This window comes from Stegastes partitus, unplaced genomic scaffold (genome assembly GCF_000690725.1).
Source record: "Stegastes partitus isolate 25-593 unplaced genomic scaffold, Stegastes_partitus-1.0.2 Scaffold634, whole genome shotgun sequence".
Lineage (NCBI taxonomy): Eukaryota > Metazoa > Chordata > Actinopteri > Pomacentridae > Stegastes > Stegastes partitus.
The window spans coordinates 108,099-130,801 of NW_007578365.1; the positions used below are offsets into that span (position 1 = coordinate 108,099).

General features: G+C 41.9%; 3 protein-coding genes across 6 annotated transcripts; all 3 read left to right on the forward strand.

The window, feature by feature from the left end:
* Window positions 1–2,687: 2,687 nt before the first annotated feature.
* LOC103363129 (protein max-like) lies at window positions 2,688–10,646 on the forward strand. 4 transcript variants are annotated; one of them, XM_008289747.1, is made up of 4 exons: window positions 2,688–2,860; window positions 6,501–6,608; window positions 9,002–9,140; window positions 9,242–10,646. In XM_008289747.1, exons 1-4 carry the CDS (start codon window positions 2,825–2,827, stop codon window positions 9,424–9,426), a joined length of 468 nt encoding a protein of 155 aa, XP_008287969.1. In that variant the 5' UTR covers window positions 2,688–2,824; the 3' UTR covers window positions 9,427–10,646. The 4 variants fall into 4 exon arrangements, with proteins under 4 accessions (XP_008287969.1, XP_008287971.1, XP_008287967.1 ...); XM_008289749.1 differs by having other exon boundaries at window positions 9,017–9,140; XM_008289745.1 differs by lacking the exon at window positions 2,688–2,860 and having other exon boundaries at window positions 5,564–6,608.
* Window positions 10,647–11,987: 1,341 nt separating this feature from the next.
* Window positions 11,988–20,394, forward strand: LOC103363130 (ras-related protein Rab-15-like). Its single transcript, XM_008289750.1, has 7 exons — window positions 11,988–12,185; window positions 17,465–17,525; window positions 17,635–17,695; window positions 17,763–17,840; window positions 18,004–18,093; window positions 18,799–18,864; window positions 19,509–20,394. Exons 1-7 carry the CDS (start codon window positions 12,062–12,064, stop codon window positions 19,665–19,667), a joined length of 639 nt encoding a protein of 212 aa, XP_008287972.1. The 5' UTR covers window positions 11,988–12,061; the 3' UTR covers window positions 19,668–20,394.
* A 346-nt stretch (window positions 20,395–20,740) lies between these two features.
* Window positions 20,741–22,393, forward strand: gpx2 (glutathione peroxidase 2). Its single transcript, XM_008289751.1, is given in 2 exon segments — window positions 20,741–21,198; window positions 21,607–22,393. Coding segments are annotated over 2 exon segments (771 nt in total). The 5' UTR covers window positions 20,741–20,781; the 3' UTR covers window positions 21,961–22,393.
* Window positions 22,394–22,703: the final 310 nt, after the last annotated feature.

Genomic DNA, 22,703 nt, shown 5'->3' on the forward strand with positions numbered 1-22,703 from the left:
GTGGTGGTGGAGATAGTGGCTTTTCATGTAGCTAACATTGCGTACTGATATGCAGTAATCTGTTGTGATGTAATGCACTGGAGGTAAAGTGACATGCTGTTTTAACTTGTACAAAAAATGTTGTGGAGCAACAAGTAGTGAGTAAACAAGACGGTTACATGTGAATGTGAAGTGCGAATAGTGGCACATACTGTAGGCCATGTCCATCAAAGGTCCCATAAGACTTTTTTTTAAATTTTTTTTGATATTTTGTGGTTGTTATAAACTTGAAAATGTAAAAAAAAAAAAAAAAAGATGTTAGGACCTTTACGTCTGTCATTTCTTAAGCTGTCAATGATAAGATTGCCTCCAGCTTTACAAGCCAGTGAAGACTTGACACAGTTATTGCGTAACACCTACCTGATTGTCAATCACAGAGGCAGACTGAGTGTTTGATCTGAATTCCAGACCTCTGATATCCCTGTTCCGTGTCACTCTCTGACCGGAGTCCTCCATCGATGAAGAAGCCATCCTCGCGTTCCTGAGAGGACATACAGTCGTCCTCAAATTTTTTCATACCATTCCATTAAAGAAAAGGCAAAATTCACAATAGTCACTCAAATAACTTCCATCCATCCATTATCTATACACCGCTTAATCCTCACTAGGGTCATGGGGGGCTGGAGTCTATCCCAGCTGACTCAGGGTGAAGCCAGGTTCACCTGGACAGGTAACCAGTCTATCACAGGACTACACTTAGAGACAGACAACCAAGCACACTCACATTCACACCTACGGACAATTTAGAATCACCAATTAACCTCAACATGTTTTTGGACTGTGTGGGAGGAAGCCGGAGAACCCGGAGAGAACCCACGCTGCACGGGGAGAACACGCAGAAAGATCCCGGTGGCCCCACCAGGACGTGAACCGGCGACTTTCTTGCTGCGAGGCAACAGTTCTAACCAACTGCGCCACCTTGCAGCCCGAAATCATCTTTTTGAGAATGTTAATTATATTCAGTTTATATGAATTAAACCATGGAATTGGGGTCTTGTCTGATTAAATCTGTTCCTGTTTATTGCTGTTTTTGACAACTATTTGTACTTCTAAGGTAAAGTTTTTTTTTTCTTTCTTTCTGTCTTTTTTAAAATTTTTATTTTTATCTGGTCTCTCATCTTACTACACAGTGTTTCCATTGATTTCAAATTGTATTTCCTTCCTCAAGCCAGTTAAAATGAATTTTATTAGAAAAATATGAATTCACATTTTTATTATTGTTGTTGAGTATAAAAGTAGGAAGCCAATGAGACAATAACCTAAAGAATCATCTCATTATATCGATTCATGAAGCTCTACTGTTGCAGCTACCGCTCATCTCATTCAACATTTCAGTCTTGTAACTACAGCACAGCATCCAGAAGCTTCTTAACCTTCGATATTATGGAGTATTTATGTACCAACAAAGTGCACAATGAAAATGATGATTCTGTCAAGGAGGTCAGCTGATTTAGGCAGCCTCGTTTTGTAAAACTCTGCTGCTTTGACGAATGTTTTACTGGAAAAAGTGAAGAGCAGGAGACAAAATTTAAGCGGTTTGCAGAACATGGGGGGACGTCTTTTAAATCTGTTATTTAAGCTTAAAAATCAGAATCCCAATACGTTTTATTGCCAAGTAGGTTTTCACATTCAAGGAATTGTGTCTTGGTGTTTTGGTGCATAACAGTAAACCCTGACATGCACAACATTTAAAGAAGGATTGGATTGTTTTTAGAAAAGTAAGTGCTGCAGTTCAAATGAAATTAAAAGCAAATATAGCAAATCAAATCTATTATAAAGGAATAAAGCAATAAAAATATTTGCAATGTTAAGTGAGACAGCTTCACAGATTGTACAGGAATGTGCACAATCACACAATATGTGGTGTTAACAAGCTGAAATATTCACTGTGTTAATGTAATACATTGATTAAAGGCTCTGATGGGGCAGAGAGGTAATGTCACTGGGCTCTCTGGCCCTGTTGATGAGGCATTTTATTTAGTTTAGTTCCTTCCTGATAATAATTCCTATCTTTGCGGTGCTGCAGGAGGCTTATAAGCAGTGATATCTTGCTGCTGAATCTATTTAAAGGTCTTGTGGAGGAAAATGAGCAACTATGGATGGTAGCTGGGGGGGAGGGCAGCTGAAGTGAGCTAGGCCACCATCTGGCCTCATAATCATACGCTGGGAGGAGAGCACGAGCGTAGATGTTGGAGCACTGCTAACAAAACAGCAGACAGCAGTAACAATGCATTTCATAGTGCAGCATCATGATTTGCATTCAGAGTATATTTTTAGCCAATATGTGGCATCAGATGTGATTATACAGGTTTAGGGCTTTGGAAAGTTATTTACATTAAAATACAGCCCATATATTTAAAATGTGTTTTGTAATATATTTTATTATTGTACAATTGTAAATATTGTAGTCCAGTGGAGAGAGAACACTGCTGGTCCTGAGGCTGCTGTGTTTGCAACTTGTATGAGATAACGGTATATTTCAGTGGGCGCGTCCAAAAAAGTGGACTTGTGGGAAATGTAGTCCAATTTCCTGGCAATGACTCCAACGCAGAGCGGTGCTTCGTCACCGAGTTACCTCATTTCCCAGAAGTCCCTGCCCTTTTGCGCCTGCGCCGTGTGTGTTTTCCCGTCCATGTGTAGGCGAATCACGTGTAAAGAACGCGTCGATCGTCATGTCTCTGCTGTAGCAGAGCTCCGTGCTAGGTTTTATTATTTGCCTCCAGTTGTCGCTGCACTTTGTTTTGACAGCTGCTTGTTTTCTTTTCTCGTACATTTTTACCGAAGAATGAGTGAAAACGATGACATCGAAGTCGACAGCGATGTATGTGTTTTAGTTTCCTCTAGAAGTAGCTAGCCCGTCTGTTAGCCAAACAGCAACTTTAACATTCCTGCCAGCCTACGCTGCTATCTGATTGTGCTAGCCAGGCAGCTAGCTAGCTAGCTAGCTGGGTCTCTCGGCTAGCACTAGATTTTGGAGACAAACGGGGACACGGAGGGTTAGAAGAAGAGTTTATTGGAGTTCTAGGTTGTTGGTTTGTTAATAAAAAGTCCAGCACATGAGTTTGGCGGACAAGTCTGGTCGCTTAGCTGCGGTGAAACTGTACGACATTGCTTGTTCCTTTGAGGCAGCTCAGCTCAAGACAACTTGTTTAATAAATGTACATACAGGGCTGCTTCTGGTCGGCGCTGCGTTCAACTGGAGTTCAGTAAAAATGCTCTCGAGTTAAATGCTGTGTTAAAGTTGGAGCTGCGGACGTGTTGAAAAATTGATGCGACGATCATAAACAGCAGTTAAGCTTGTTGCTGTAAGCAAGGTCAGCTCATCTGAGAGGTGAACGGCGAGGTTGGAGCAGCTCGTTCCCGATTCACACAAACTATCGCATGTGTACAGGAGAGCTTTGTGAATTATAGTCCGTTTGCTTTTATTATAAATGCAAGGACGTGTTTATTTCATGCATCAAACGGGTAATCCCTTCACGTCAGTCCGGCTATATTTAGCAGACCTGATGGATAGCTAGCCGGTTGAAATGTCCCAACCCCCTCCGGATTTGTTTATGTCTTTCAATTTGAATCTTATTTAAATCGTGCATATAGTCAACGCAGCAAACCAGGCATACATTAGCCGATGTTGTGCTCATCGTATCTGTCGTATTCCCAGACCTGCTTCCACATTAGCTTTGCACCGCAGCTCCCTGTAACGCAACCAGCAGATTGTTTTCCTGCTGCTGCTGGATCGCAAAGCTCGTCTCTGTTTCCCTGCACTCCTTACTGGACCTTTTTAAAAACAACATTTGCAGGAATTCATTGCTCCTGCAGGAGTTTGCACTGCATTAAAAAAATCCTGTGCAAATGCAATCCCGAATTTGCAGTGCATGCTCATTTAAATTCCTCATACTGTGCAAAATCAGCTGCTTTCTCCCCCTATACACAAGTGGTGATGTGGTGATTCGATTGCACTTGAAATCATGTCAGATCCTCGGTATGGGAGCATATTTCTCAGGACTATGGCTTCCCCTCCCCCCATTCGATTAAGCTGGGATCTCCAGATTTAGATCCTCATAGCCTCGGTATACTGTTAGGCCTCATAAAGCCCTGGTTGTTGGATGCATCCAGTGCTGCTGCTGCTGCTGCTGCATCGTTAGTTGGAGTTACTCTGGTTGAAACCCTCTCTGAAAGAAAGGCTCAGATACTACATCCTTATTTCCTTCCTGGATAAACACGTGTTAATATTTAAATCGAAGGGATGTCAATGAATTACCCCGTGATATGTCTTATAGTAGGTTTAGTATTTGACCTCAGGGTTTTTCCTGGTTAAGAACGAGCCTTTGAGCGTCGAATACTCAGAACATGAGACGTGATTGGTCTGTGCATAGTAAAATCTGTTGCCTTATTTGACAAATAAATGTATTTTACTGTTTCTCATTGAAAACAAGTGAAGCCCAATTAACAAAACTGGTTTTAAAAAGCTAATTTATTGTCTGAATGCTGAATTCTTGTTATTTTGGCCCTTTGACGCTGGTTAAAACCTATTTGGGGGGGAAAAAATCCTCTATACTTGATCATCTTTGGATCCAACTGTTCTAGTGAGGCCATGCTAACTATAAGAATAACAAGAAATGTGCTCAGGTTTCCTTAGTTTAGTGGCATCATGACAAGGATTAGAGTGTGCAAAGTTATTTTTTGAGCCATGCTGCACTAATCTATGTGTCTGTAGTCAATAATTTAAAGAAATACTGTCTGTCTGCAGCTTCTAATCACACCGGCTTTAACAATTTATTGTGTGTTTTTATGTTTAACAGTGCCGACGTCGTGCTTTGAGGCAGGAAAGGTATTGTTAGGTCTCTGATCTGTAACAAGTCATCATCATAGATGTTTTAATTTAGTCTATTAAGATAATAATAATAATTGATCAGATTTATAAAGCGCTTTTCTTACTCAAGGAGTAACTCAAAGCGCATGCAATCAACTGTCAATTATTCATTCACACACATTCATTCTGGTGGTGGTGGCTACGATTATAGCCACAGCTGCCCCGGGGCAGAGGCGTGGCTGCCATTCTGCCCCTCCGACCTCCACCTCAAACAATCCATTCATACGCATTCACACAAGGTGGGTGAGAGTCTTGCCCATGACACAGGTTACAGGGCGGAATCGAACCGCCCGATCATTGACCGACCCGCTCTATCACCTGAGCTACAGGCGCCCATTAGCTGCAGCTGTTTTTCCTGGAGTCCAACAGAATTATACACAAGAAAACAGAACAATATCCCCGTCCCGTGTCACTCCATTGATGAATAGCTTTCCTGAGTAGACGTATCAACACATTGTCCTTAACAGCGTTCCTCCTGAAAGGAGGCGGGAACAGAAGCAGCTGATTGGCCGTTTAGAACCGCCTGTAACACCACAAGTTATACAGTCATGGTGAAATGAAGCATGGTTGCAGTATTTTGAGCTGAAAAACTGAACGACACGCTGTGGGGGACATGTGAGACTTTGAATGATTTGCTAAAAAGGGCACAAGTAAAGTCAGTTTTATGATGGTAGAATTTACATCATCTCTATTTGAAGAGTTCATTTGCAACATGCAAAATGCCACAGCTACTCTTCCTGAGGTCCAACAGAATTATATATAAACAAGAAAACAGGAAAATATTGTAAAAACAAAGGAAAACAAAAGCCACGTGAGCGTTCCTCACATTTTGATATACACATTGTGAGAAACTATCTTGTGCATTATCATTTCATTATTATATTTTCTGTATATATGTACATATATTTCAACCATATATACATGTCATATATACAGATCTGCCTACACTATACTATACTATACTATACTATACACATACAGATGTGCTACCTTGACACAGCATCTGTCCTGAAGCTGAGCTAACTGACTAGCCGATGCTAAAGAATCAGACTTTAAACGTCTCTCCACATCACCCTGCAGATGTTACAGGATGTAGTTTGCTATTGTGAACATTTTATTAGCCACGTACTTGCCAAACAAACTGGATAGACACTTATTTTATTTTGCTGCAGAACAAAATGTTGTTTTTTTGGCGTCTACTCGTTCAGGTCAGTCGTAAAAGAGCAAAGAGGAGGCAGACGTTAGAGTCGAAACCGAGCTCCTGTGAAGGACGTTTGTTGAGCCTGTCACAATGTGCTGAGCCAACCCTTTAAGCAACTGAAAGCAAACAGAGATCACGTTCTGGTAAACATTATACTTACACCACAGGTTCCTGCTGTGTTATGTCATTAAAATGAGATTAACTCATGTGCTCGCCATGACCTTTTAAAGCCGCAGCGCTCGCTTATCGCAGCCGCAAATCACCGCCTTTTAAACGGTTGTTGAGAGAATCACATGAAATTCAAATATGTTTCTTAAATTGTGGATTTTATCTCGTGCATTTGTTGTTGTACGTTTTATGAAGTTCCAGTCCAAACTTTGCTCTTTGCAGGCGGACAAGCGAGCACATCACAACGCGCTGGAGCGCAAACGCAGGGACCACATTAAAGACAGCTTCCACAGTTTACGAGATTCTGTGCCTGCATTACAAGGAGAGAAGGTGAGAAGAAAACACAATCATTACCCTGTTTTTGTTGTGGAGTTACTTTAAACATGCCTGCAAAGAAATATACTAAAGTTTAGACACAGGGGCTGTCACCTTCGCTGCACGTCTCAGGGCTCAGCAGCCTTGTTCCAAAAAAAAGTGCCGACTCAGAGTTTCTGTCATTGTGCCACCTCAGCACATTCCATCTGAAAAAAGCAGCGACTTTAACGCTGTCACTCAAATCTAGCTCTGAATGCATCCGTTTTACTGGTGTTGAAGCATCTCTGAAATGTTGTCTGAAGGATCTGAGCTGCTGCTAAACACTTATCAGCTCAGATGAACCCTCTTGTGTCGAGGTCACTGCTCACATTTGTGTTTCGCAATATTTCTATGTTGACCTGAAGACAGTCAGAAAAAGTTCAGGAGATGTTTCTGTGGCACTCGTGAGCAGCAGGTGAACACTCGGGTTTGTCATCTTGAACTCAGTCGCCCTTATATTTAAAGCTGCTTCGTCTCATCAGCAGCATTTTTAGGGTTCATGTTGTTAAATTACTTTTGTGAGATTTTCCAGTTTTTGCTGTCAAAGCCGATGATAGTCAGTAGTGGGCGACTCTCTTACATGTGGGTCATTTCATCCCAAATCATAAAACTATTACAACAACTTTTACCATCTTTGATTCACCTGAAACATTTCGAGGATGAAATATACAGTTATCTAAATTTAAAGTTGAAATATGAAAAAAAAAAGCCCCGTCTTTGAGCACAGATTAGCTTAAAGTTGATGATGCAGGATTGAATTAGTGATATTTTCTGAACTGTGTACAAACAAAACATACAGAATAGGAAATGATTGTCATTGAAGTTTCATTACTGATTGAGCAAATATGAGAAGTTGTACCACAAATACAAAGATAATGCTGGATAGCTTGAGCCAAGTAGAAGAGTTTTGAAGTTTTGAAATGTTTTTTACATGCTTAACTAAGAAAATATTGTTTTAAATCTGGATGTTTTTGTTTTTGGAGCCCATTTTGTAGACTGGAGAGTTGATTGTTAACTTAAAGTGAATGTACAGCTCCCTCCATAATTATTGATTAAGATGTGTTCTTTAGCTTCTAGTAAATTCAGTGTTTTTCTAAATAATTTAGGACCACAATGAAAAAAAAGAGGAAAATTCAACCTTTAATTCAAGTGCATTTATTCAGTGTGAAAAAAATCCCACATTAAAAAATAATTATTTTACATCAAATCATGTGGCCACAATTATCAGCACCCTTGATTCATTTGAGTTGAGTTGAAGGTGACATTTTTCTACACTTTTCAGTGTGAGAGGATGCTTCTGCAATAAAAACTGAATTTATTTTAAGGCTTGTAACACATCTTAACCAGTAATATAGAGGGCGCTGTTCTTACTGAGATCATGCACTTATTGTAAGAAACGCTTGAAGGTAAGTTTTTACATTTACATTTGCTTTTATTTTCTGTTCTAGCTTCTGTTATTGTTGCTCTGAACGGCCAAGTTTATTCCCAATGTAACACAAAACAAGAGATTCCATTTGGATCCTATTGAACTTTTTTAAACAGTACTTGATATATTAATCTATAATTTCACATAGTGACCTGATATTTAACATGGAATCTTCTGAACTAGAAAAAAGAGAGAACTGTCATTTGTAAGGAGGCCATGCACTGATGCAATGTGAGATTTAAGGTGTTTGTTTGGTCCTTTAGTATCTGAGAATCGTTTTCACCAGCTGATTCATGTCGTCTGTAGATTTTTACAAACTTGTGGGCCTTCTCAGCAGTCGGTGGGCGACTCCATAGACGTTGCAGCTTCGCCACTTAGATATTTAGGTTTCTTCTTTTCGGACAATAGAATTTAGGAGATGGTTCTTCACCTTACATGTTTCGACTGGAACTTCAGTCCTCCGTGACGTGTCATTTATTTCGTGTTCCTTATGGGCGTATAAATGCCAAATAAATGACACGTCACAGCGATCAGCTGACGCCTCTGAGGAAGACTGAAGTTCCAGTCGAAACATGTAAGGTAAAGAACCATCTCCTAAATTCTATTGTCTGAAAAGAAGAAACCTAAGTACGAATTCAGAGTAGAAAAAATGAACTTGCTGGACGTATTAGCCACTTAGAGTTCATGGCTGTTTCATAATTGGTGCTAAAAGAGCAACAGGTCTAATATAGTCTGCAGGTGTCATTGTTCTATTCTGCAATATGCTCGTGTTGGAATAGTTCTTGTTAACCGTACTTTATAATCCACACTAATTAGAGCATGCATGTACGACAGTGTGATCGTAGTCTTGGTGCAGCTGATCAGATGAGTGAATAACATGTTGTGCCTGAACAAAGAGACACTGCCGCATTGCCCCATGGTTCTGTGACATTTTTGCTGACAGAATTCTATTAAACAGGCTTCCCGAGCACAGATTCTAGACAAAGCCACGGAGTACATCCAGTACATGAGGCGAAAAAACCATACCCACCAGCAAGACATCGATGATCTGAAGAAGCAGAATGCACTGCTGGAGCAGCAGGGTGAGCAGAGGAGGTTTTCTCAAAGTGTCACGCTGTCTTTTAGGTCCAATATGCGATAGAGTGCTCCGCTGTATCTCATGTCTTGTTGCCTCTGCTTGCAGTTCGTGCACTGGAGAAGGCCAAGGGGAACACTCAGCTCCAGACAAACTACTCTTCTGACAGCAGCTTGTACACAAACCGTAAAGGGAGCGCGGTGTCCGCCTTCGACGGCGGCTCCGACTCCAGCTCCGAGTCAGAGCCGGACGAGCCGCCCAACAGAAAGAAGCTGCGCGTGGAGCCCAGCTAGACTCGGGCGGCCCCCCCCAGCCCGGCTTTTGAGACTCTTTGTACCCACCAGCCCCAGCTCCTCTTACCTGTCCGCACTGAGTCCTGCCTTCTTACGCCAGTCCAGGAGACACGGTGGCGACTGTGTGAGAGAGGTGCTGTCATGTATAAAACGCTTCTACCTTCCTTTGTCCTCCTGGCAAGCATCCTGTCACTCCTTTTGTGGCCCAGCAACAACAACAACTTTTAAGATCCCCCAAAGTGAGGCAGCTCTGCAGTTTTGAAGAACTTGATGCTTTTACAACCTCATGGTAACCATTCATAATCAAACGTGGAAATGACAAGGTATGAGGCTTTAGTAAAGCTACGAGAAAAACACAAAAACAAACAAAAAAAACTTTTCTTTGTTCTGGTTGTTTTGAACAACCTCTGCAATCTGTTAGAGTTGTGAAACTTTCCCGCCTTTGACAAATGCTAATTAGGGATAGTTTACCTTTTTAATATTCATATTTTTCCAGAAAAGAATGTGAAGTTGCTTTTGAGAAAAAAAACAAACTGTCTGTTACGCAAGATGCAACCCTCCTTATTCAGTGTAGGTGGCTGAAGTTTTTGTCTTTGAAATGTTTGTGTAATCAAATGAATCCCTCTATTTATAGTGATGCACCAAAATTAATTTCTTACCCTTATATATATATTCTTATGTCTGATCTCCATCGCGTTTGGCTTGAGATTTTCCAGAGAACACGGGAGGATGAACGGGTTGACCTGCTGTTTTGGTGGATTTTCACAGGTTCAACGATCCTCTATTTTTATTGTTATTATTAAATAAAATGTGGGTATAAAATAATACAAAAAAAATCCCCTAATGGATACTGAATGTTACACAATGCAGTTAAAGGGCAGTGACCTTTATTTTTGTTAATGGAAGTCCATTTCAGTGTGTAGTATATAACACTGTATACTCTTAAATGGTGTCAGTTCTGCAAAGAAAAAGCCTTCCCTTGAAATATTTGCCTGTGCTGGGAACGTTTATCTTTCTTTTGTTCTTTTTCTTTTTCTTTTTTTTCTTTTTCTTTTTTTTTTTTGCAGAGGTAAATTAGTGTGTACGTAATCGATATTTGTTTGTTCCATTCCATGGAAATTACAGGTATGTTGTACATACTGCCAACGGTTGTCTTGCAAGTTGAGGCATACCTTTATTATGAGACTATAAATAAAACTATTTTATCCTTTTTGGATGTATTTGTGACTCAGCGTGTGTTAAATACGTTCCACCAGGTGTTGATAGCGCAGCGTCCTCAGGGTTTAAAGGTGAGTTATGAGTTCGCTCATTGATTAAACGCTAATATCTCGAATTTTTTCCATTATAATAATCCTATCCTGCCTTAAAATGGCTCACATGTAGCTACACCAATGCTCCCTTTAGGATGTGCGTTGTCCTCTTCACTCACTGCAGCTCCAGCACACCAGCTCACATACAGTCCTCCTCAAATGTATTCATAGCCTGCCATTTAAAAAAGGCAAAATTCACGATAGTCACTCAAATAAGTAGAAACTGAAAAAAGTAATAATAAATAAAAATTTGCTAAATTATAATTGAGTGAAATAAGATATTGTTTTTGAATTGTGGTTGAAAAGAATAAATACATTTAAAAAAAAAAACAGAAAAGTGTCCCGGACAAATTCGAGCACTTTGCTGATGGGCCAAAATCAAACAGGCGCAGAAGTCTGACTGAGAGTTACAGAAAACACTTGATTGCAGTGATTAAAGGGCTGTTCAACTAAATATTAGTTTATGGGTCCCATCATGCTTGTTTATTTTTTATTTTTTTAATATTTCTGTTGAACCACAACTCCAAAGCAATGTCATGATGTTCATTCAATTTTTATTATTACTTTTGTCAGTTTCAACTTGTTTCAGCTGTTGTTTTATAATAAGAGCAATGATACCTTCATTTATATATCACCTTTACAAAACAGTTTCATAAAGCAGACATTAAAATACAGGAAGGACGAAACAAAACCGCCAAAAAAAAGGGAAAGAAATGTAAACAATTCAAAAGTATATCAAAAACAACATAACAAATTATATTTTTTACAAAGCAGTGAAATACACAAGAACAAAATCAACAAAAGATCATTAAATCAATTAAGAGAAGGGCTAATGATAGAGAGTTATCAGTCATGTTTCAGGACAACAGACTGACGCTGACAGTCCTTCACTGTCAGGTAGATGATGTGTCTGTACTCAGGCTCTCATTTAGGACAATAAACGATATGATTCATTGTTTAAATGTTTAATTTAGCCCCAGCTCAGAGTGTGATCTGTGTCCAGACACTCCTGCTGCAGGAAGCCAGCAGCCTCTTCTAGGATGCAGGTTCTACGCCGCCTTCAAGGGCCGTAGGAAATCTCACTAATCAGGTAGTAGCTCGCTTCGAAACGTGAAAAACAACTTTATTTTGAACAGTGTCATAATTTCAAAGCATGATAATAACACAAAAAACTAGATGGAAACTAAAACTAATGTTGCTTTGACAACAAGTTGATTTCCGAGCTCAGCGTGATAATTTCCGAGGGTGTTTGAAGGCGGCGCCGGAGCAGAGGACATCAGCCGCATGAAGCAGTCATGTTTCCTCCTATATGTTAGTGTTTGGACATGGCCAAACAGTACGACATCCTGTTCAGGCTCATCATGCTCGGAGACTCGGGGGTCGGGAAGACGTGCATGCTGCGCCGGTTCACCGAGAGCGAGTTTGATCCTTCACACATTTCCACCATCGGTAAGTCATCCAACAAGTTTTCAGGGACGCCTGCGTCTGCACTCACCATATGGGTGGCTGGTGAGCCACAGGTTGGACCAGATCAGCACCACGGGGGACTTTCTGACATTACTCTGGGATTTATTATTTAGTTTTTTTCCCACCAGCACAATTGAATTTGTTCTTTTGTTCAGATTGTAGCAGTAGGCCTACTCAGCCAGCAGGATTATATCAGCCATGCAAGCCACTCCAAAAGCTGCACTTACAAGAATAAGTCCATTTTCTGAAAGCCAAAAAAAAAAAAAAGTGAAAGTGAAATCCCAAGCAGACTGGATGGAGGTGCCATTATTTCCTCTGCTTTCACGTGTTTTTTTTTTTTTTCCTCCCACACTGATGATTCATTAGTGCTTCACATCTCCGCTGCCTGCTTTCCTGACTGTGTCACACACTAATGACTTTCAGGAAGGTGGTGGGGCCAGTTTGACACAAAAGACTAAATTATTTCCCAACAAAGTGGTCAACACACACACACACACACACACACTCTACAATGGCAGAATATGTCCTGTAGGTTGCTACAGGAGAGAACAGTGGAGCATAATTCAGCAGGGTGGGAGAGGCTTTGCATAGGATTAAACCCAGTTATTTGGAAAAAAAGAAAAAAAAGTGCATAGTACGTGAAATCTCCTTGCTTTCAGATGTGTGGAACGGTGATTATTGGCAAGACTGAGGGGGACCAAATCTGCAAGAGGTTGTTCCTCTCATAGGAAAAACTCAAATTTAAATAGGAACCTCCTGCCATTGTGCAAACATGTATGTGAAATATCTGTAAATGATATGGATTTTCCTCCATTTAAATAGCTTACTGATATGTATACCGGGTGGCTGTGGCTCAGGTGGTCCTCCAGTCGCAAGGTTCGATCCCCCTCCCCTCCACAGTCAAAGTGTCCTTGGGCAAGACACTGAACCTGAAGTTGCTCCCATTGGCAGGCAGCACCTTGCATGGCAGCTCTGTCGCCATTGTTGTGTAGGAATGTGTGTGTGAATGAGAAACACATTGCTATATAAGCATAACCATATATACGTTAAATCATACTAAACAAAACACACATGTGCTGTCACAGCTCAGTCAGGAACAGAATGTGTTGTTGTGTCAGCATAACTTCAGCTCTTTCCACATTTGTCGTTAACGTCGCCATCTGTGACTGATTCTCTGTCCGATCTGCATTTTTCTAAAATGTTGCTTGATGCTTCGCGGCTTCTGCAGTGTGTGTTTCCCACTTTTACAGTTTTTGTTCTTGTATAGAAGTCTAAAGGATTCTATTTTTCAGGGCTGCAAGGTGGATCGGTGGTTAGCACCGTCACCTCTCAGCAAGAAGGTCGGACACCCGGGATCTTTCTGCGTGGAGTCTCCATGTTCTCCCCGTGCAGTGTGGGTTCTCTCTGGGTTCTCCGGCTTCCTCCCACACAGTCCAAAAACATGTTGAGGTTAATTGGTGATTCTAAATTGTCCGTAGGTGTGAATGTAAGTGTTGGTTTTCTGTCTCTAAGTGTAGCCCTTCTACTTTTCAACTAATTTGCTGCCTCAGTAAACACGTTCCTCATGAGTTTATGGTCTCATCTGCCAGCTTCAGGTCTCCTTCAATGCAGCTTTGTGTTCTTTTTGTGAATCACAGTCCCGTTTAAATTCAAATAGTGTCGCTACTGTATGAGCCAGCCTGGTGTATTGGAGGTTTCACTCAGATGCACCCCTCGCTCATCACGTCTGGCTTCAGGGGACACAAGGTGGCGACGACCAATCTCACGGGTTAGAACAGTAGTCCTATAAACCAGTGGATTTGTCACAGAGGTTACGTTTGTCTTTTATACACAGTCCATGAGAAAGCCACCCTATAATACTATAACCAGTAGTTAGCTTTAATCACAACATTTCTCATGATTGGAAACCCGGAAGTGGCACCATCGTCACAAGGCCTTCTTCTCCAAGCAGTAAAATGTGAAGGTGTTCTATCCAGCTCATTTCCTAACCTTAGCACTTGCCTTCACATGAGAGGTGTCCCTATGAAGAAGCATCTCTTTATTAAAACAGATTTCACAACTTGTTTAGGAGGACAAAAACATTCCATCCATCCATTATCTACACACCGCTTAATCCTCACAAGGGTCGCGGGGGGGCTGGAGTCTATCCCAGCCAACTCAGGGTGAAGGCAGGTTCACCTGGACAGGTCACCAGTCTATCACAGGGCTACACTTAGAGACAGACAACCAAGCACACTCACATTCACACCTACGGACAATTTAGAATCACCAATTAACCTCAACATGTTTCTGGACTGTGGGAGGAAGCCGGAGAACCCGGAGAGAACCCACGCTGCACGGGGAGAACATGCAAACTCCACGCAAAAAGATTCCGGTGCTCCCACCGGGACGCGAACCGGCAACCTTCTTGCTGCGAGGCAACGGTGCTGCGAAAACATTCCTCTTTAGATATTACATTTGTGCGTCCAGTGTACAATTGGTGGGGTAACCTCATCGTCTCCAGCACTGAAAGTATTGTTGTTTTGCTTCTTTTTCAAAGTCTTTTGTTGTGTTTTGATTGGACAACAGTGCATGGTGGTCACACAGGGCATGTTCAGACATTGAGGGGGATCTGTCCCCCTCAGTCCTGATTCAAACCTTACATGATGAACATGAGTCAGCCTCATCCATCCCTTCATGTCGAGAGCTGTTGGAACAAGAGGACAGTGACGGGCAGGCCGAACGTCTGAACGCACGGCTTTGCATATGTTGCATAAACATACACAAATGAAGTGGGAGCATCAGATCTTAACACGGGAGGCTTGTGTCAGATGACAGAGAGGCTTTTTGTCTTTGAGGAAAGAAGATTGCAAATGTAGCACAGCTGTTGTTTTAAAAGGAAAAATCAAATAGTAACGTCTGAATTCGTCCCTCCTTAAGTCAGACATCAGAGACGAGCGGCCACAGCGATGATGTTTTCTGACGGCGTATTCAGGAACAGCTTACTTACAGACACTGAACACATCATTTTGCTTGTACGAACAGCTGCATCTTCTGACATCAAACTCATTTTGATGTAATGTCTCAAACAAAATCCTGCCCGCTAGTCGAGTCATTCTCTACTTGACAGTGTTTATGATGGGATGAAGTTCATTGATCCCACACAGGAGCCGTAAAGTATTACAACAGCAAAGGTAAACACGGATGTATGTGCAGCGTGCTCTGCTCCAGTTTGCTGCAGCAAAATCAAATGAAACGACATGTCGACTGAGCGATTAGTTGATCTGACATGAAATAATCTTTCTGTTTGTCTTTTCCTTGTGAGACATGTCGGCGAGTCACGGTACAAGAAGGGTGTAACGGCCTGGCTTCTGTTTTAGCTGCTTCAGTTTCAGGGTGTTGTTGCTGATTCACTGTCACGCTGTCGTGGCTTGAAATGAATAATGTTATTAGTGACACCTGCCTTGAAAAGACCTGTAATTGAGCTGTTTAATTCATTTTATTTTCCGTACAAAGATGCAAATAATTATCCTGTTACCTGTTCTTGGGATAATCTCGTTGTTTTATTTGATAATAAACAGGTTTTCTGACTGCATAATGGGTATTTTTTGGCATTTAGTGACAATTTTAGGTCAAATGCTGAACAGAATACTTCAAAAAGTAATTTGCAAATCAATTAATAACCGTTAGCTGCAGCTATTTTGTATATTAGAGTCTAGATGACCGACCTTAAAAGCCAAGATATTATTAAAAGCATCCAACATATCCAGTATGTACAGTCGTCCTCAAATGTATTCATACCCTCCTATTAAAGAAGGAAAAAAACAGAAAAATAAAATTTTAATGAAAGTCATGACATTGCTTTTGAATTGTGGGGTCTGCCCCAATCTTAGAACATTTTGGCAGCAGGAGGTCTTTCAAACTCCATCCATGGTCTCTGGGGTAATTATTCCACTTGACCCCCTTTTAGTCTTATTTGGTTCTTACTCAGGGAACCACAAAGTCTCCTCTGATGTCATGTCGTCAGTCACTTCCCTTCTGGCCAGGTGTGCTATTCTGCTCAGATGGATCCCAACCTACAGTCAGTGGCTATCAGATGTAATGTCCTGCCTGAGCCTGGAACAGATCAGGTACTCAGTTCAGAACCAAGGGGGGGAATTTGAAGAAGTATTCTAATCCCCACTGATTGTACTTCCATCCACCCTTAGTTTATTTGCTCTAATTTCAGTTCAAGACCAGGAAAGAGGAAATAAAGATCAGGAAAGAGAAAAGAACTTGACATCCAGTCTTGTGCATTTCTTGCTGCTTTGGAGACTTGTTACCAGTGTCACTCTCTAATTATGTTGGTTTTTGCCAGAAATGTTTTGCAGATTGAGCCATGATTTTTCTTGTGTTGTTGTTGTTGCTGTTTTTGTTGTTGTTGTTGTTGTTGTTGTTGTTGTTGTTTTTGATTGCTTTGTCTTTTTCACTTTGGTTTTGGGTTGTCACTGTACAAATATTCTGCATCGACTTTGTGCTCATCACTACTTTTTACTTTATGCTGCTGTGTAACGCACAAAGGAAATCTTTACATGTTGATTCTCTTTGAAAATTCAATAAAAAGATCATTGATTTTAAAACAAACAAAAAAAAAAGCATGATGGGACCCGTAAATGTCTATTTTGTTGAACGACCCTTTTGATTTTGGCCCACTGCTCATCAGCAGAGTGCTCTAATTTGTCCGAGATAGGTTTTTTTTTTTTTTTAATTATTCTTTTCAACCACAATTCAAAAGCAACATCTTATTTCACTAAATTATAATTTAGCAAATTTTTATTTATTATTACTTTTCTCCATTTCTTGTTATTTGAGTGACTATTGTTAATTTTGCCTTTTCTTTAATGGGACGGTATGAATACATTTGACTGAAGTGCCTGAATGGACTTTGTAAACGTCCAGATGTTGTTTTGTAGCATCCAGCGCTGTTCAGTCACATTTCTTCACTTCTCTCTCCTGTCGCCGAGCAAGAAAAAACCCTCTTTATGCTTGTTTACATCACTTGCGCCCCCGCTTTGTGAGGACACAGTGATTTAAAAGTTGACATTGGCGCTGCTGTTCATTACAGATAATAGTGTCTCCGAGCAACACTCGCAAACACACAATAGTCCGTGTAAAGTAGCACAAAGTGGGATTTTTCACCGATTTGTCACAGTTGCTGGAGTGATTCCAGTTTATTTGTAATGCTGTTTTTCTTCTGTTCATGCTGCTTCCAGGGAAATAAAATGTGTTTTCTCTGTTTTTAGGAGTTGATTTCAAGATGAAAACAGTCGAGATAGATGGAATCAAGGTCCGAGTACAGATCTGGTATGTGGAAAAGTTGTGTTTGTCTATAGTATTTGATCACGTTTACAGTGTGTTGTCATGCATGTTGTGTGATTCTCTCCTGCTGAGGTGTGTTTTGTCGTTCTTGCAGGGACACGGCTGGTCAGGAACGCTATCAGACCATCACCAAACAGTACTACAGGCGGGCGCAGGTATGAACAATCACTGGCATTTATGTGTTGCTGCTTCCCATCTTTAATCTTTTTTTTTTCTGTGCAGGGCATCATCTTTGTATACGACATCACAAGCGAGTCGTCCTTTCAGCACATAGCCAAGTGGGCCAGCGATGTGGACGAAGTAAGGCAACAAAACGCTCTCGTTTCCCTCCTTCACACCTACCCAGTGTTTGTATTCCTGCTTCCTGAACTTTGACAGCGCGCCGCAGTGGCTTAGCGTGAGTGACAAGATGATGAAGTCCTTGATCCCCGCGCTGTTTTTGTCTTCTGCTGTTTTCCTGCAGAACGCTCTCGACAAGGTGCAGACAATCCTGGTAGGAAACAAGTCTGATGAGGAGCCCAGGAGGAAAGTGACAAAGGACCAAGGAAGCAAGGTTCGATTGAGCTTCAGTTCGTGCAGGGACGTAGCTGTTGTGGTGTTTGTGCAAGACTGTGCATGAAAGCTACTGAACATTGAGAATAGATTGTGTTTTTGGTACTTGCATTTCAACAAAGGGTTAACATGGGAGTGACTTTAGTATTTTAATAGCCCAACCAGTAGGACTGAACGATTTGGAGAAAACGCCGAACTGCAATTTGTCTTATGGACATTGCAGTCTAATAATTTTTAAAAGGTCAAGCTTCAGATCAACATTCATCTTGTAATAGATCTAAAACATGTGATGTAGTGTAACCCTGTGAGAGTTGGTGGCTCAGTGGAGGACATTTCTCTGCAACATGAATGTAATGTTTCCTCATGTTTGTGGACCACATTGGGCTAGTGAGGGTGACTGTGATTGGGAGGACAGCATGAAACCAGTGTTTAAACCCCAGATCAGATGCACTGCATAATGTAGATTCTAGTAGATTACGCGACTGTCAATGACTTCCTGGGCTGCACACACAGAAATGACGGCTACTTCCAACTACGCCCAGGGAAACTCCAGACTGTCTGTTTGCTAACTGCATTGTTTCACATTGTGATGTCAGATTAATTCATCGTTTAGCCCTACGAACTCCTACGAAATCATGTGTATGCTTAGAAAAAGTACTATGAAGCACCTTTGCTCCGCCTATTTCTAACTATGTCCATCTCATAGCTCGCAGAAACCTACGGGATGGAGTTCTTTGAGAGCAGCGCTTCCACCAACAGTAATATCAGCGAGGTACTCCAAACAAACTTTCTGCCACATCAGTAATACGTCTGAGGTGTGTCCGAAAAGTTTCAGGACTGGTGTCACAAAAGATATATTTCAAACCCAAACTACAAGTTTTCCCCTTCATAGTAATCCTCCTGGAGTCGAACACACTTTACCAGCCTTCTCTATCACGCCGCCTGGAAGGATTCATCCAGGATCCTCCATCGTCACTGCCATCTTGATGTCCACGTCTTCAAAACGGGTCCCCTTGATGACCCCCTTGAGCTTGGGGAAGAGGAAACAAACCCACGGAGCCAGGTGGGGTGAGTAGGGAGGTTGCTCCAGCACGGAGATGTTCTTCTCAGCCAGGAACTGTGGGATGCTCAGGGTGTTGTGAGCAGGTTGTCGTGGTGAAGCAGCCACGACTTGTCCTGCCACAACTCTGGCCTCTTCTCGAACGAAGCGAACACCACAGGATCTCTTTGTAGACGTGCTGGTTGATCGTCTGAAGGGGAAAGCTCCTAGTTTGTAGTTAATACATCTTCTGTGACACCAGTCCTGGAACTTTCCTGACACACCTCGTACACACTTCATAGGGAATTCCCTGCAACATTCTTTTTTTTCCTTTATTTGTCTGTGCATAATCTTTTTCCTCTTCCTCCTTCCTCCAGTCATTCATTCGTGTGACAGAACTGGTGCTGCAGGCTCACAAGAGAGACGTGGACATGTTGTTCGGCTCTCTGGATGATTATCTGGACAAGGCTGCTCAGGAGGAAGAGAACCGGAGTCAGGAGAACGATGGCGGCGCTCGGAGGACCTGCACCTGTTAAAACCACAGGACCTTCTCAGTGCCATGACTCGTAGCTGAAGACACGTGACTTGATTTCACCCTCTTTGACAGTTTGACTTGTCGGTCATGAGGGTTGCTGGGTTGTTGTTTTCTTTGCAAGTTTAAGAATTGAAATGGTGGTAGGTGCAGTTTGCAGAAGCTACCAGCAGACGGCCGATTCCAAGGAGGCAAAACCATCAACACACACAAACACTCATCCCTTTTCCTTAAAATGCAGTTTTGCACTACATCATCAGTTTACTGTATTCCATCTTGTTTGCTTTCTTGTTCTTTTTTTTGTTATTATTCAGTCGTTGCACAAAGTAAAGCACGCATTCATATCCACAAATCTTTTCAGCCAAGTGACAAGACTATAGAGGCAACAGCAAAGTAGCCCGAGGATAGAGCTGAATTATTTACACGGAGAAACTCGACCCAAGCAGGGATGGATTCATTTACAGGGTGGACTTATTTCCTCAAGGGAGACAGTGTTGTGCCATGTTCAGTGATCTATCTGAATGCGGCGCATGCTTATTTACCATTCTGATTGTTTGTTTTATGAATGTGACCGGCGTTGTGCATTGAAGCAGAGCTGCTGCTGCTGCTGCTGCTGCTTAAAATATGATGTTCAGGTTCTGCAGAGGTGCCACAGATGTGTCATTTTTAAGGTGATGTTTGCAGGTTTTTTTTGCAAAAGAAAAATTGAATAAATGTTTCAAGTAAATGAATTGTGTATCCGAGACTTGCTGAGTCATTGGATTAGAGCTGGAAGATTGAAATTAGGTCCAGGGAGAGTTCACGCGGTGGATTCATTCATTTTTCATCACGTGCTGTGAAGGATAGGGGATCACATGTTGAATCTTTGATGACTGAGAAAATGGGTACACGTCAAAGGGGTATGTTAAAGCTGAATACATGTCGTAGTACACGCTGGTTTCATCTCTAAGCGACTCTTTGAATTGAGGATTTATAATCAAATACGTTGTCAGGATGGTAACCCAACACCCGACTGACAGCAGCTGATATAAAGGCAGTATAACAACATATAAACACTTTTTATAGCTTTTACTGAATTGGATAACACCATCTTTGTTTTAAACCATGCAAAACACTTCATGTACCTGTGTGCTTATCTATCCGACGCTTGTGAAGAGTGTCGTATGTCAGCTGGAGATCAGGTTCCTGCAGAGTCACCCGACACCCCTGAAAGACAACTTTCTGCCCCGAGTGAGTCAGGTGACCCAAGCGGTTCGGATACAGTCGCACGCCGACATCCCGTCTGCCTCCAGTGTGGCAGCACAGTGGACGAGATGACGTTCATCGCCAAGACCTTCTACGACCTGAGGGCCACCACGCTGGAGGGCGACTCGGTGGACTTCAACGTGTTCCGGGGCCGGGTGGTGCTCATAGAGAACGTGGCCTCGCTCTGAGGCACCACCACCCGGGACTTCAGCGAGCTCTACCAGCTGCAGAGCAAGTACCCCCATCGGCTGGTGGTCCTGGGTTTTCCCTGCAACCAGTTTGGATACCAGGTGAGCTGATGGTTGTGATCCACTTGCTTTAAATGACCTCACATGCCCATCAGGATGTCAAACCTGTTACAGAACAGTTTCTAGATTAAAAAAAACAGTTTTTCCAAATCACTTGAATCCCACTTGGTGTTCAAAAGCTGTTTCAGCCTTTATTTGATCAAACCAAGCGTTGGAACTCTTCCCGCAACCCAGCGAGGCCAAGTTTCACTTCTGAAAAATTGACTTTCTGCCACGTTTGCTTCACCCAGTGAGGCTGATTGCCGCTACAGTATTCCTGCACAAAGTGAATCAAAAGAACAGATTTAATAGCGTTCAAACTGCATCTTGTACTTAAGCTTTGATAGTGCAATAAGATTTTAAACATCTACCATAAAAGGCCTCATTAAAGTAAACACTTTTGTTCTGCAGGAGAACTGCACTAACGGTGAGATCCTGAACTCCCTCCATCATGTGCGTCCAGGCAGCGGCTTCACGCCCAACTTCACCATCTTCCAGAAGTGCGACGTCAACGGAGCGAACACGCACCCGGTCTTTGCCTATCTGAAAGACAAGCTCCCCTATCCTGACGATGACCCCACCTCCCTCATACAGGATCCCAGATTTCTGGTCTGGAGTCCCATCAGCAGGACGGACGTATCCTGGAACTTTGAGAAGTTCCTCATCGGGCCGGAAGGAGAGCCCTTTAAAAGATACAGCAAAAAGTTCCCCACCATCGACGTAGAGCCCGACATTCAAAGACTGTTGAGATTAACTAAGAGCTAAGAATAGTCTCCACCTCCTAATGGCTTTTCATCCGTAACTGTCAGAGCTGGCACGCTGTCCTCCACACTTTTAAGTCTTAGTACATGAGGGTGATGTTCTAAAAAATGTAAGGGAATATCATCTGAGGCCCTTTAAGTTCTTAAGAGTAGTGGACGAATAAAGTCAGTGCATTTTCGTACTTTGTGGAAACTTATTGTGAAATAAAGTTAACAGGAATTTTATAGTATAGTTCCAGTTTATATAAATGTGGGTATACTTGTGGAAAACAGTCACTTGGGTGTTTGCTTGTCCTTGTCTTGTGCTAACACGGCCAGCAGATGGCGCAACTGATTCAACCATGCGGACAGATAACTTCTGTTATGCTTTTATTAATTAACATTCACCACACACGCTCACAAAATGTTTGCACTGGAATAAAACCCTAAAAACCGAAGTGGTCTCTCGCTGAAGTGTTTTTTTTTTTAATTGGATCTTACATACATATATATCCTGCAAGCCACCGAGCCACCATTAAGATGCTCTGATGCAAGGTTGACAAAAATAGATTTGTCATGTCTGAAACAGCTCAGTGTAGGCATAATAATGAGGCTTGAAATACAGCAAGAAGGATGTGGAATTATTTCAAACACCCCTTTAAAATAACTCGCAGGCCATTCCTCAGCATTATGCATGCTCCGGCCTGCTGATTCCTTCTTTATTCATTGAGGTCTTCTCTCCACAGTAATTCACTAGATGTACATTTC